This window comes from Zootermopsis nevadensis, unplaced genomic scaffold (assembly GCF_977971745.1).
Source record: "Zootermopsis nevadensis isolate Lab colony 2312 unplaced genomic scaffold, Znev_1.0 Znev_ptg000011l, whole genome shotgun sequence".
NCBI lineage: Eukaryota > Metazoa > Arthropoda > Insecta > Blattodea > Termopsidae > Zootermopsis > Zootermopsis nevadensis.
The window spans coordinates 15,779,050-15,792,163 of NW_028259143.1; the positions used below are offsets into that span (position 1 = coordinate 15,779,050).

General features: G+C 39.7%; 1 protein-coding gene across 1 annotated transcript in view; it reads right to left on the reverse strand.

Moving 5' to 3' along the window:
• LOC110831388 (midasin) overlaps positions 1-13,114 on the reverse strand; it is a 293,633-nt gene that overhangs the window by 47,282 nt on the left and 233,237 nt on the right. Inside the window, exons 40-49 of the mRNA XM_087347454.1 lie at positions 12,109-13,053; positions 10,971-11,304; positions 9,033-9,206; positions 6,496-6,656; positions 5,568-6,118; positions 5,228-5,415; positions 3,843-4,293; positions 3,480-3,686; positions 2,562-2,825; positions 47-309 (exon numbers count right to left, since the gene is read on the reverse strand). Coding sequence (XP_087203580.1) covers positions 47-309; positions 2,562-2,825; positions 3,480-3,686; positions 3,843-4,293; positions 5,228-5,415; positions 5,568-6,118; positions 6,496-6,656; positions 9,033-9,206; positions 10,971-11,304; positions 12,109-13,053 — 3,538 coding nt within the window. The remainder of the gene's footprint in view (positions 1-46; positions 310-2,561; positions 2,826-3,479; positions 3,687-3,842; positions 4,294-5,227; positions 5,416-5,567; positions 6,119-6,495; positions 6,657-9,032; positions 9,207-10,970; positions 11,305-12,108; positions 13,054-13,114) is intronic.

The window sequence follows — 13,114 nt, forward strand, 5'->3', positions numbered from 1 at the left end:
TACCAATTCACATTATTTCCAGAACAGATGGTAACCGAATACTTACTGGTAAGTTTCCTTCCTGAATTTCTCTACTTCCGTCTCATCAGCCAAAACTTTCTTCAGCACAGAAACTGTGATGTCTGACGTGCAAGTATCCACGAGGGACAGAAAAGAGGCTTGGCCTTCTCCCAGAGAGGGAAAGCGAATAAGATCACGCAATAACTTGTTCAAATCGAGCTGTTCACTTCTGACATATCCTAGTGACATTTTGGTCAGGATTACCTTCTTCTGAAGTATAGTAGCTAACTGGTGCAGTCCATAGCAGAGCTGGTAGAAACACAAACACTCAGTTATGCAAGTGCATTACAATTTAAGAGCAGTACAGCATCACTGCAACTGAACGATACAGTTGTTGAAATAAGATAAAAGACTGAAAATACATTAAATATATTAAACAGTGGCAAAAGTCTGGATTTAAACATTGACGAATAAATGTTGTATCAATATTTAATTTTTACGACTATAAGCATTTGTTTTGGAGAGTTAAATTCTTTATGTCTCTGTAAATATACCTCTCCTCCATGTTTGCCAAAATAAAGCCACTCCTAGGATATGAGACTATTATGAAGAGGAACTTGAAATAAAATACACTACTGCAATGTACGAGGTGCGATCGGAAAGTTTCTAGACTGCGCCTATAAAAACCCGTACACTTATCTCAGGTATTAAATTTATCCATCACCCTCGAAGTAGTTCCCCCGGGAGTGAACACAACGATCCCAGCGCCGCTGCCAAGCCTGGAAGCATCCCTGGAAATCTTTCTTTGTCAGCCTGTCAAGCACCATCTGCGATTCTGCCTGAATCTCTTCTATCGTCTCAAATCTCCTTCCCTTTAGCTGAATTTTCATCTTTGGGAAGAGGAAGAAGTCACACGGAGCTTAGAAAGGAAGTTGGGGTCGGTTCTTGCAAGATCTTTGAGCTCCTGATAAACGAGAAGTCCATTCTGCTTCTGGTCCTCAGACAGGATGCGTCGCATGTGGAGTTCTTCCTTTAGAATCAGCTGACAGGTCCCATAGCCTATCCCAACAATGTCGCACAAGTCGTTGATGGTACGACGTCGATCTTCGTAACATTTTCGGGCGTTGTGCTCGAAGATGGTCGTCCAGAACGCTCGTCATCATCGACAGAGGTTCGGCCATTTTTAAAACGTGAATGCCACACAAAAGTTTGTGCACGACCCATTGCGGACTCCCCAAATGCTTGCTTTAGCATTTCATAGGTTTCCGTAGCCGTTTTGGCGAGTCTTTGGCAAAATTTGATGCACACGCCATTCCGAAATCGCAGGAGGGTCGGTGTAATGCACTACCAAAACGCCCGTAACTAAGAAACAAATGCTAATTCGATGATGCCGGCTGGCACACTGATTCACTATGAATGTAGGCCGCACCCCCTAAAGGCAGAAGCTCGTACTACATCCGGTTCGCCCTCTATTGACACAGTCTTGAAACTTTCCGATCGCACCTCGTATTTTGCCAAGTTTGAGACAGACAAGACATTTTGGAAAGCACCAAAATCCATCCAAGTTCTACAAATTAAAATCTTGTCACAATAACTGACAGTTCCCAATGCTGAAGGATAAATTAGACAGGACTGTTAACACATTAAGTGATGAGTACTTACAGACTTCATGACAGAATCAAGTTCTTTTCAAAAGCAAGGTCCAGAATGAATGGCCAGCACTTTTTTTTTTATTTGGAAGCCAAATTAAACAAGTTTAAAACCCAATGTTCAAAAATAAAAGTTGTCAGTGGAACCACGGTTCCGGAGAATTTGACGTAAATACGTCTATACGGAAAGGAAGTTTATATATTGGCTTTATTCTAAATATTTCCTTTATACATGCTTTACAATTGGGTAAAGTTTGATTAAGACTTTGCTTATTTAACTTGAATTAGTTACGCTTAAGATGGGTCTGTGGTAGTTGAATGTAATGTAATGTTTCCTAGGTAACAACAATGCCGAGTAAACTGATGACGTTTCGTAGGTAACAACAATTCCGAGTAAACAGATGACGTTCCCTAGGTAACCATTGTTACACTTTTTCGTTACACTTTTTTGCCGAATGACCCTTCCTTATAGACGTATTTACGTCAAAACAGTTTACCTCAATTTTTCAAAGGCAAGCGTCTTATCAGATCAGCTGAGGAAGGTAGTACTGATATTAAACCTTTGAATTGGAAGCTCAACTAAATATTATACAGAAATTCAGTCCCTACTGCAATGAAAACATAATGCATCTCCATTACAAACATTAACCGGTTAGTTATATTTAAGGAAACAACTGCTGTTTATTGAGAATCATAAAAAAAAAAACTGCACGCAGAAATCAGAGTAACTGAATGTTAAAGTGCAACTGGAAAGTCAAAGGGGGTTAACTTGGTACTAGCAAGAAGAAGAAATGATTTTCTATCCTGAAAGACATTAAAATCAAGTCACAGTAGAAATAAAAAGCTATGGCCATTATCCTACTGCACAAGCACTCAGCTAGTTACGGCACACCGCAAAAAAATTAAGCTTACCTGGGTGGCTGCAGAAAGTATTGGTATTACCAAGTCAGGATACCAGCTACAGAAGATACTGTTCATTTTATCACAAAATTGCAACTGTGATTCTTGCCAAATCTGCTCCTCTCTCAAGATCTCTTCTGCTCGGTTGATGACAACCATTTTTTCTTTATCACTGAATGATTTTGTGTCTAATTTCTGAATTTCATTAACAATACGCTTGTGGAAACTCAGAACTACCTCACCAGAAGCCAAACTTCTTGAATAATGAAGTGTTTCCTGTAATGTAAAGCATTCTCATTTTAAAACCTATGCTAATATTGTGTAAGATTTGAGGTTTTCACAGCGGTGAGTATGAAGATTTCTCTCTTCTGGGTTGTTGCGCTGCGTAGTCTGGTCAATGTTAACCAACGTTTCAGAGGTCATACTGCCTCCATGACCTCTGAAACGGTAAACACTGACCAGATTACACAGCGCAACAACCCAGAAGACAGAAATCTTCATACTCTGATGACGGAGGCAGTATGACCTCTGAAACGTTGGTAAACATCGACCAGACTACACAGCGCAACAACCCAGAAGACAGAAATCTTCATACTCTGATGATGGAGGCAGTATGACCTCTGAAACGTTGATAAACATCTACCAGACTACACGGCGCAACAACTCAGAAGACAGAAATCTTCATACTCTGATGACGGAGGCAGTATGACCTCTGAAACGTTGGTTAACATTGACCAGACTACGCAGCGCAACAACCCAGAAGAGAGAAATCTTTATGCTAATATTCATCAAGTAAAATGTAAGTGAGAAGCAGCTCAAGAAATATTGCACACACACAAAACTCTGAAAAATAAAACATTTAATACCACTACAACTTATAATACGAGAGAACAGGATTTAATTTCCACAGGTTTTTAATTCAATTCTTACCTTAGCCAGAGAATCAAAGAGTGGGGGATCAGGTCTTGCAGCTACACATTTCTTGAGTTCATTCTGCCTGACAATCAAGTGCTTCAACCTCTCTCTGAGCAGTACAATATGAGGATGGATATTACATTCGTCGAACTTGTCGAGACTTGAGCTACAAACACGTGACTGTAACTCTTGGGCATACAGCATCTTTTCAGTTTCCTCCAGCTACAAAAATGCAAAAGTTGCAGTATAAAACAAACAAATGAACAATGCCTTTCTAGGGTTTTCTAGGGTTTTTACCTATGGACATCTTAGAAGATCACAGTTAAAGCAATGCTAATTTTAAAGGAGATAGATACCAGCCTATGTAATAATACTTACATCTTCTGAAACATAATGTAGCTTCAGTTTCTTCTTTGCTATTGGATCCATTAATCCCAGCTTTAGATATAACGTAACCTGCAAAAATCCTAAGAGGGTCCAAGCTTCCGCTGTTGACACCAAAATCTGTAAGTCACCGACATCTTTAGAGCTCATTTCTGCTTCAGGATTTGTCACAGTCCTTATACTGTCCCTGAGTCTTGTAACTGTTTCGGTCAACTGTATCAGTGTACCCGAAAACTGCTTAATTTCATTTATATTTTCTTCGCTTCTGGAAACAGTCTGCTGCCTTCTATCGTGTTTATTATAGTCCTTGAGAGTCTGCACTATTCCTTCTACATAGGCAAAACAGTTTTGGTCTGGCACTTCAGCTGCATTGTTTCCCAGTGCCAAGGAAAGTGTGTGCAGAAATCTTTTGAAAAATGATTCAACACTGAAAGCATCATTTAACCTGAAAAAAAAAACCAACCAAAAATCATAGTCGTTTTTATAAGCCAAGGATTCACAGAATGACAGCTCGTTCATTCTAATCTACATGAACACCACTTCCTTCTCCTTATATATATTTTTACAAACAACAACAATTCTCAAGGGGAGGATCCGCCAACCTGGAGCAGAATGTTATAAAAAGGTACATATTAAAAAGTTTCTCGGGAAAGAAAGTATGACGACACAAAATTCATTACACTAGCTCAAGATTCCCCACTTAATGGTACCTGGACCTTGTCGTGGTGGTGGGGCTTGAGTACCTCAGTGACCCCAAGAGCTACTGGTAGGGCCTCCCTAGCCAGATTGGTCGAGGGGGAGAGGTCAGACTAAGACAGGTACCCTGGTCCTCCAAGTTGGGGGTTGGTCGCAAGGCTAACAACCTCGCACCGTAAAAAGGAAGATGTTTCGAAACCTCGATCAAAGCCTCGGACAGACGGACCTAACAGAGGACCGAATGGAAGAGGAGAATTGAGGAGGCCATGGACCGAATACGAACCGCAGAGCCATAGAAAAGAAGATGAAGTCCAATCAGTAATACTAAGGAAGAATAAGAAGGGAAGTTTTAGGAATTGAAATGAAATCAGAATTATCTGCTGGCAGAACAAGAGGAAAGATGCAAGAGTGAGAGTAACATTGCGTAAGGACGACCAACAGAAGAGGAAATGATGATGATTTATTTTATCTATTTATTTTAAATAAATAAAATCAATCCCCATAACAAATCTTTCACATGAGTAATCCACACTGGTGGATCTACACATATGTGGTGAAGTAACGATGGAATATCTATGCATTTATATGAACTTTTAGTCTCGAACAACTTCATTTAATCAGAAACAAAAAGTTAGCTACTGACAAATTACTCAAATGATCCTATAAATGCAACACAGGCTTACTTGTAGTTCAGTTCTGGTGACGACAGAGTTCTCATGTTTCTCCACAGTATTTCCTTCAATATGCTGAGCTGCAATGTGCAAGTTTTGTGCGAGCCCAAGGTAGCATTGGTATTGCAGCTTTGGTAGCTGGGCAGAATAAATGATGTCACAATGTGTGTCATAAGTGGGCTGTGCAGAGGAAAGGAGTCCTAAACAGAGAAACCAATACCATATTCTTAAAACACGCGTACCTAATTTCTCTTCACTTCTCAAACATATCTTAAACAGATGCAAGAACTTCAACGCAACTGTACCAATACTGAAATACGAAACTCTTTAGAGTTTCCAGAATCAAACTTACCTTTCTGGTGTCCTCGGCTCCAATACACTCCATTCTTACTTCATTCTCACCGTTCTCAACACTAGAAGATTTCGGTTTCCAAGACAGCCAGTCTTTCACTTGTCTTACAGCTGGAGACAGCCTTGTATGTTGTAATATCACCATCATTAGCTTTGGAACGAGATTCTTAAATCCATCTGAAGTGCAATCCATCAGAACCTTATTTGATTCTGACAGAAATTTAATCATTGATGCCATTATAGGTGGAATAGTTGGCAATGAAAGCATAATGGAGCTCAAATTTTTAGCAATGTCTTCAGATGAAATGCAAGGTAGGGTTGATGCATTGTATTCGTCGGAAGTTCCAATCTGCTGCCGCGTAGTTGTGCTGTTTGTTAACGCCCTTTTCAGAGCACCGCTGAGAATAACGCACATCAATTCTTGTACAGGCCACAATTGCACTTCTGAGTTACCGTTTAGACAGTCTTCATCCTCGCTGATGGAGTCCAGAGGACACTGGATGAGACCAGATGCCTGGCACGACTTCTCCACCTCCGTAATGACACAAATCACTAAAAGGTGAACACAAAGTTCAGGAATAGATGAATGACGAAACCAAGTTAAAACAAATAATAATTCTGACTGTATGACATCAGTGTCAAATTAGATACACTTGTATAATTGTTTCCAAATGCATGACATCAATGAAAATGGTATAATAACATAATAAATCAGGCACATAAAATCTGCAGGACGAACTACTTAATAAGTAAACTGTCCAGTGGTTCTAGAATTGCATCAATTGGACAGACACGACCAGACCATAATGTGTCCTCGCTACGCACTTCGAGCAACAAACACATAATAATGGTACTGTACATAAATAAAGCATCAATAATTAGATGTACGTGAGAGACAGAAATGCACAGCACACTGCCACTGAATATACCTTGGTCAATGTTGTCTCCATGAACCAACTGTTGATACGCACGGACAATGTCAAGGCGAGCCTTCATACCAATCTGTGTCCGAAGGAAGGAGATGAGAGCTGCAGACTTCGCACGGTGAACGTAGTTAGTATTCGGCCACACACATAGCAGATCTGACAATCTGAAAATTTGTAGAGGAAAACATTTGCAAATATTATTGGAAGGGTAACTGCCTGTGTCCAAAATCCTGGAGTTCACTCTTTTATAGGCGGAACAAAGTGAAAACTAATGTCAAGATAAATTCTGTGAATGACTAACAGCAATGTGATGGTCTAAAGGCTCTGAGTATTTTACCACTAACCACGTTCCTTCCAAGTTCATCTGTAGCATCAATTTTAGAAAATCGATAACTGCGGTGGCTCGCAGCGCAAGCACCACTGACTTGATTATGAAACAAATATTTCCTTTTTGTGAAAACGATGGAGGAAGATAGGTCCTTATGATGAACATAACATTTCCTGAACCTTCGTCAAATCCAAAAATAATTTTATCTCCATTTATCTGTATTTTTCAGAGACCATAAGTAGTTTGAATGATAGGACACTGACCCTTTAATGACATCATTTTAAATCTATGTCACAGTCTGGAATTTAAGAGCTCGGTGCATTTAAATTACTACTTGCTAGCAAAGAAGTACAGAGCAATATTAAATGCATTATATAATAAAAACCACATTATTACAGAAACATTCATGTATCTATATAAGACTTGACTTTGCATTCCAATTCAACAATATGGTATAATTTCACACATTTATACAATTTATTATGCAAAATAAGGGGAAAGGAATCGCTGGTTTAGTGCAGAAATTACGCTGAATCACAATGTTCTCAGTAATCTCATGGGTCTCGTTCCTATAATTTTAATTCTAATACCCTTCTTTGTACCTTTGTCCTATCTATATGTATAAATGTCCAAATCACTGTAGTTTTTTTATTCAAATTGTATTAACAAATCTAGGACTCAGAATTCTTCACCAAAGATTCCATAGCTAATTCCGTTCATTCTTGCCGTTCCCTCAATAATATTAAAATATCTCTGGGTACTTGTTCCACATATGGGGTAAGAAATAAGTATAAGTAAAGTTTGAAGGTTGTGATATTGGACTTTTCGACCGAGATTTAAGGCAGGGTGCGCGCAATCTCCTCACTGACTGCCTAGTGAGAACAGTGGCGACAATTCCAGTTACAATTCAAGTGGCAGATATAACAAATGTTCCCCATGCTCTGGCCTGTGGTGCCACGACTGGACAAACACTGATATTTCTCAAAATTCTGATTTATTGGAAGGAAATCTGTAGTTCCAAATGATACCAAAAGTAAAGAAGTTATTACAGGTATGATGTTTGGTGATGAACTATTTGCAATACAACGCAACGAAACAAACCAATATTACCTACAGCCATCACCAAAACATAAAATGAGAACAAAAATTCTGAAAGACACTTGACATCACACCAAATTACATGTATATTCACAGTACAAAATTTTAGGCACATAAAGGGAGTTGTTTTCAAGATGCCACACATTGCAATGGTTATGAATGAATTTGTGAAATTACTCTGCAAGTTTCACGTAAAAATGTACATCTTAGGCTACGCTCACACAGTACGGTATTTTTACCGTATCGGCAATTTCATCGAAACGGTGCAAACTTTTACTAGTGTTCACACATTTCGGTTTTGTTACCGTATTACGACGCACTCGCTCCCGGGCCAGCTCCCAAGATGGACTTTAATACGTTTCTCCTTATGTACTGGTATCGTCGTCGTCATAGTATCGATAGGAGAGATTGGTTACACCCTTTTGTGAGAGATATGCCTCGTTGGGGATCCTATCACACACTGATGTGCCAACTGAGGACAGATGAATTGAAATTTTTCAATTATTTCCGAATGTCGATGTCTACTTTTGATTACCTGTTAAGATGAGTGGAAGGTCATTTGACAAAACAAAACACAACTATGACAACAAGCATTAGTCCTGAAGAAAAATTAGCCATATGCCATATAAAAGTGCGCTGTACCGACTGGTCGGCAGCCTCGGGATGCTTTCCTCTACGGTAGGAAAACCGCATTGTCTGAACGCACTCCATTACAATACATGCGCTACTGGCGACCGATTCGCTTTTTTTACCGCATCGCCTCTTTCGGTTTCCAGTGACAAAACCGAATGTCATCAGCGACCGATTTGGTGCTTTTACCGTACACGGTCGACAGCCGTTTCATGTGAACATTCACATATAACGTGCATTGCCACTGTGGTGTGCGGTAAAATAACCGATTCGATAAAACGGCCGATTCGGTGTAGTGTGAACGGGCTCTTAGGGTTGTCATTCCACATAGTACGTAAGAAGTAAACTTCTACCAGACTACATGTTGATTTGTACTTGACACTGTGAAAATCTCATATTCTATTAGTAACATACAAACCATTTAAAGTTACAGAATATATATTCACATCACCAAAACCATTGACAAAAACATTTTAACAATCACCTTTGTATTTGCTCCCATAGTTCAACTTGCTGATTGCTGGCATGAGGTACAGGCTGACACATGTCTTGCTTCACCTTCTTCCCAACTTGCAGTAAAACTGATGATGACACTTCCAAGCTGCTATCAATCACCTTCAAAGTGCTCTCCAACTGACTCACCAGCCTACTATTCTTTCTGCACGAAGTCAGTAGAAAAAGATATATTTACGCAAACAGTATCGTGAGGACTTCACGGACAGCGGGAATAAAACAACAGAAATCAATAACACAAAAACTACACTTCTGAATGACAGAATAGCAATACAAAAAAATGGAGTGATAAAATTATCTGTCATGACACCTCACAAAATGAACACTCATTAAAAACGTAGCAACTTCACACTCTTTATGCCAGCACCCACAAAAATAAATACATAAAGTCATTTAATTTATTACTGTAATCAACCTACTCTACCAGAAATAAATGAAAACAATCAGAGGGGCCAACACAAGAAAAATAAAGTGTTACCGTTTCCTGCATAAATTTACATGATATAATACTGTATTTCATATCTTAGGCATGGTAAGAATAAAATAACTGCTCTAACTTTCCCTGGCCTTTATGGGAAGATAGACTATATCAGCGGTCCCCAACCTTTTTGTGCCTACGGGCACATTTGAGAGTTTATGAGATCGTGGCGGGCACCAACCAATTAACGAAGCCAAATTTTCTTTTCTCTGGACAAATAAGATATCGACACCAAATAATACGCAAAACAACGCGACGTTTAATGATACGAGAAACCATGCAATCAAAAATACGTACTTTCATAAGTACAATTATTATTACTCAAGTGGGAAGTTGGTGTGATGTTTGGCGCTGCATTTCATCGGCCAGTTTTTCAAATCTGGGAGTGTAGGATGATGTTGCTGCTCGCAAACAATCGTCAAGATGGGCGTCAGTAAGTCGAGACCTGCGCTTTGATTTTGTAATGTTCATGGTTGAACGACCTTCATTATTCAGTATAACCTCTTTCCGTATCAATGCGGGCACCCAAGAAAAGCCTTGGCGGGCGCCATGGCGCCTGTGGGCACCACATTGGGGACCACTGGACTATATGAACACGCACTCTAGTTAAGATCGTAACTTGAGCGTGTACACAGTAATCAGGTGTGTGTGTTTCTGCAACACTTCTTAAATAAAGGGGATTACACGAATTAGAAATGTAGACATAGTATAGCAGTTCTAGCACATTCACTTTTCTTTTCTCTAGATTTTAAATTAATGACAACAAAGTTTTGTTTAATTATCTACACAACTGTAAGTCTTATGGAAAAAAAATGTACTGAACATAAAATGTATGAATTATTTTTTACATAAACTACTGTTCAAAACACTTGTTACACCACAGATTCATTCACAAAAAAGCATTCATGTGTATATATAAGAGTCCATTACTGTTGACTCCGGTCATGAAAACTAGCAATGGCCGGAGGTTCGTCGTGCTGACCACACGTCATCCTCTATCTGGTCGGATGATCGTTCACCTCTGCTTAGGCGTGCGAACGTGAGGCCAGCAGTCAAGTTAGTCGACTTAGGCTCTCACAGGGCTGTTACGCCACGGATTATTATTATTTATCACTGTTGACCAGTTTTTCTTCAAAACAGGAATATGTCAACAAATTTTGGCAAACCTTCCCTACATCAAAGTCAACTACAATCCATTCAATCATTCTCAAATTGTTAAACGTGGAGAGACATGACAAAGCCAACGGGGATGCATTTTGCAAACGCTTTGCTGTGAACATGCCAAAAACTGACTAAGATCGTATACAAATTAACATAAAGAAATGTATTGATGACGATCAAAGTTCTGGTGGCACAAATGTGTTTGTTACACTATAACAATCAGACGCATCAATGAAATTTAGGTAATTCACTAAGTTACGTACTACTTACAGTGCTTCATCAGATTCCATAAGAAGCTGCAGTTTTGGTACTGTCCACTTCAACAGCCAGTTGTAGTGAACACTTAACGTAGACACCGCTTCTTCTATTAACTGCCCTGTTCTTCTTCTTCCTTTCTTCTTCTCACTACTGACAAGTTGTAAATGTCCAATCTCAAAGAATCTGAATCTCCACCCCAGTGCTTCGTACAAGCCGCTGAACTGGTCTAAATCAAGCGATGTCTTCACGGATTTCAACGCGGCCTCAAGGCAAACATCAAACTGATGTATAAGCGGTACAAATTTGGTAACAACACAATGGCTTGTGATGTTGTCTGTGAGGGTGCCTGGGAAACGAATCAGTTTCAAAATACATAGGTCATCTACGGCAGGAAGAATTAATTACACAACAACACAATAATAAAACATCTCTGCAACTCTGCGTCAAAATTTATGGAATTCCCAGGTTTAAAATTCTTTAATCCAGTCTAACATAACAACCAACCCCCAAAAATGCAGAACTTAAAAAGTAATGTATTTCTCTAAACTACTCTTGTTTGGTTTATACAGATAAATTTGTGAAGCATGCTGTAACACCCTAAGATGACATTTTGAACGATCAAGCGATAATATTTCACTCAAAGAAAATGCCAGTTCTTACACTGTCTTTCCTACAAACAGCTAAATTATGAAGATTTCTGTCTTCTGGGTTGTTGCGCTGTGTAGTCTTGTAGATGTTTACCAACGTTTCAGAGGTCATACTGCCTCCGTCATCAGGGCGATGACGGAGGCAGTATGACCTGTGAAACGTTGGTTAACATCGACCAGACTACACAGCGCAACAACCCAGAAGACGGATATCTTCATACTCTGACGACGGAGGCAGTATGACCTCTGAAACGTTGGTTAACATCGAGCAGACTACACAGCGCAACAACCCAGAAGACAGAAATCTTCATACTCTGATGACGGAGGCAGTATGACCTCTGAATCGCTGCTAAACATCGACCAGACTACACAGCGCTACAACCCAGAAGACAGAAATCTTCATACTCACCGCTGCAAAAACCTCGAATCTCACATAGATAAGCTACGAATTACAAGTTGACTTAATTAGGAGAAGGCTTGACTAAGTGAGATAGCTAACATACCTTGCATCAAAGCTGTTGAATATTCCATCACCGTCAGAGACTTCCGTTTGCCGGAATGCATTTCCTCAGTCATTCTCTCTGTCTGTATTTTCTTTGCCATGAAACGAAGTAGCAGCGCCAGCTTATTCGCAGTTCTGCACGCAAAACATCTGGGATCGCAAAACGCCGCTATGTTTGGAAGCCAGCGAATATCCCACGGTAAATCATTCATGCAGCAGACACATTTCACGAGATTTTCATGAAGAGACAGAGGCGAAGAAATTGCCTGGCAAAGGGTTATTTTCAATATTTCAGACATCTTTTGATATTTCTCCAAAATAATGCGTACACTCGTATCTTGACACTTCCTCTTGCATTTAGCAATAAACTCCGCAAGCCATTCGTGTCGAAGTTCGATATCATTTTGAGCTGCTGTTTGATAGAACATCAGCAGAAAACTTGGAATGACATCAGTTACCGCTTTAGTTCCAATGATACTTTCATTATGAACATCCAACAGTCGGTTTAGAGTTTCGGTGTTTGGAAACGGTTTCACGTCTCCTGTTTTCATAAGTTCTTCAGAACGTCCTGATTTCGAGAAAACCGCTGCTTCCAATGATACTTTCAGTAATGAAACTTGTTGTTTCATGACAGTAAATGATGCATTTTCTTTTATCTTAGGCGTCGTCAATGTAAAAACATCCATTGCAAATTTATCCTCCGAGGAGTCTCTATGTGTCTTTTGTGTTTGGGAGCTATTTTCCAGTATCTCTGTCAAGAGTTGGTACAACTTTTGTTTAAAGTCTGGAAAGCCCGCTGATCCCGAGGAACTTCTTACGCGCGATTTTACGTAGACATCACAGCAGCTGGAGAGAAAAGCCTCGTACTGACCCTGGCCTAGGGATATTTGCTGTGATATCAGGAGAGCTGCGTGCAAGAGCCGAGGTAAACTGGGTTCACCCAAACCTGAGAAAACGCAGATCAAAGTATAAGAATTAAATTAATTACCATTTTACATGCATGAAAC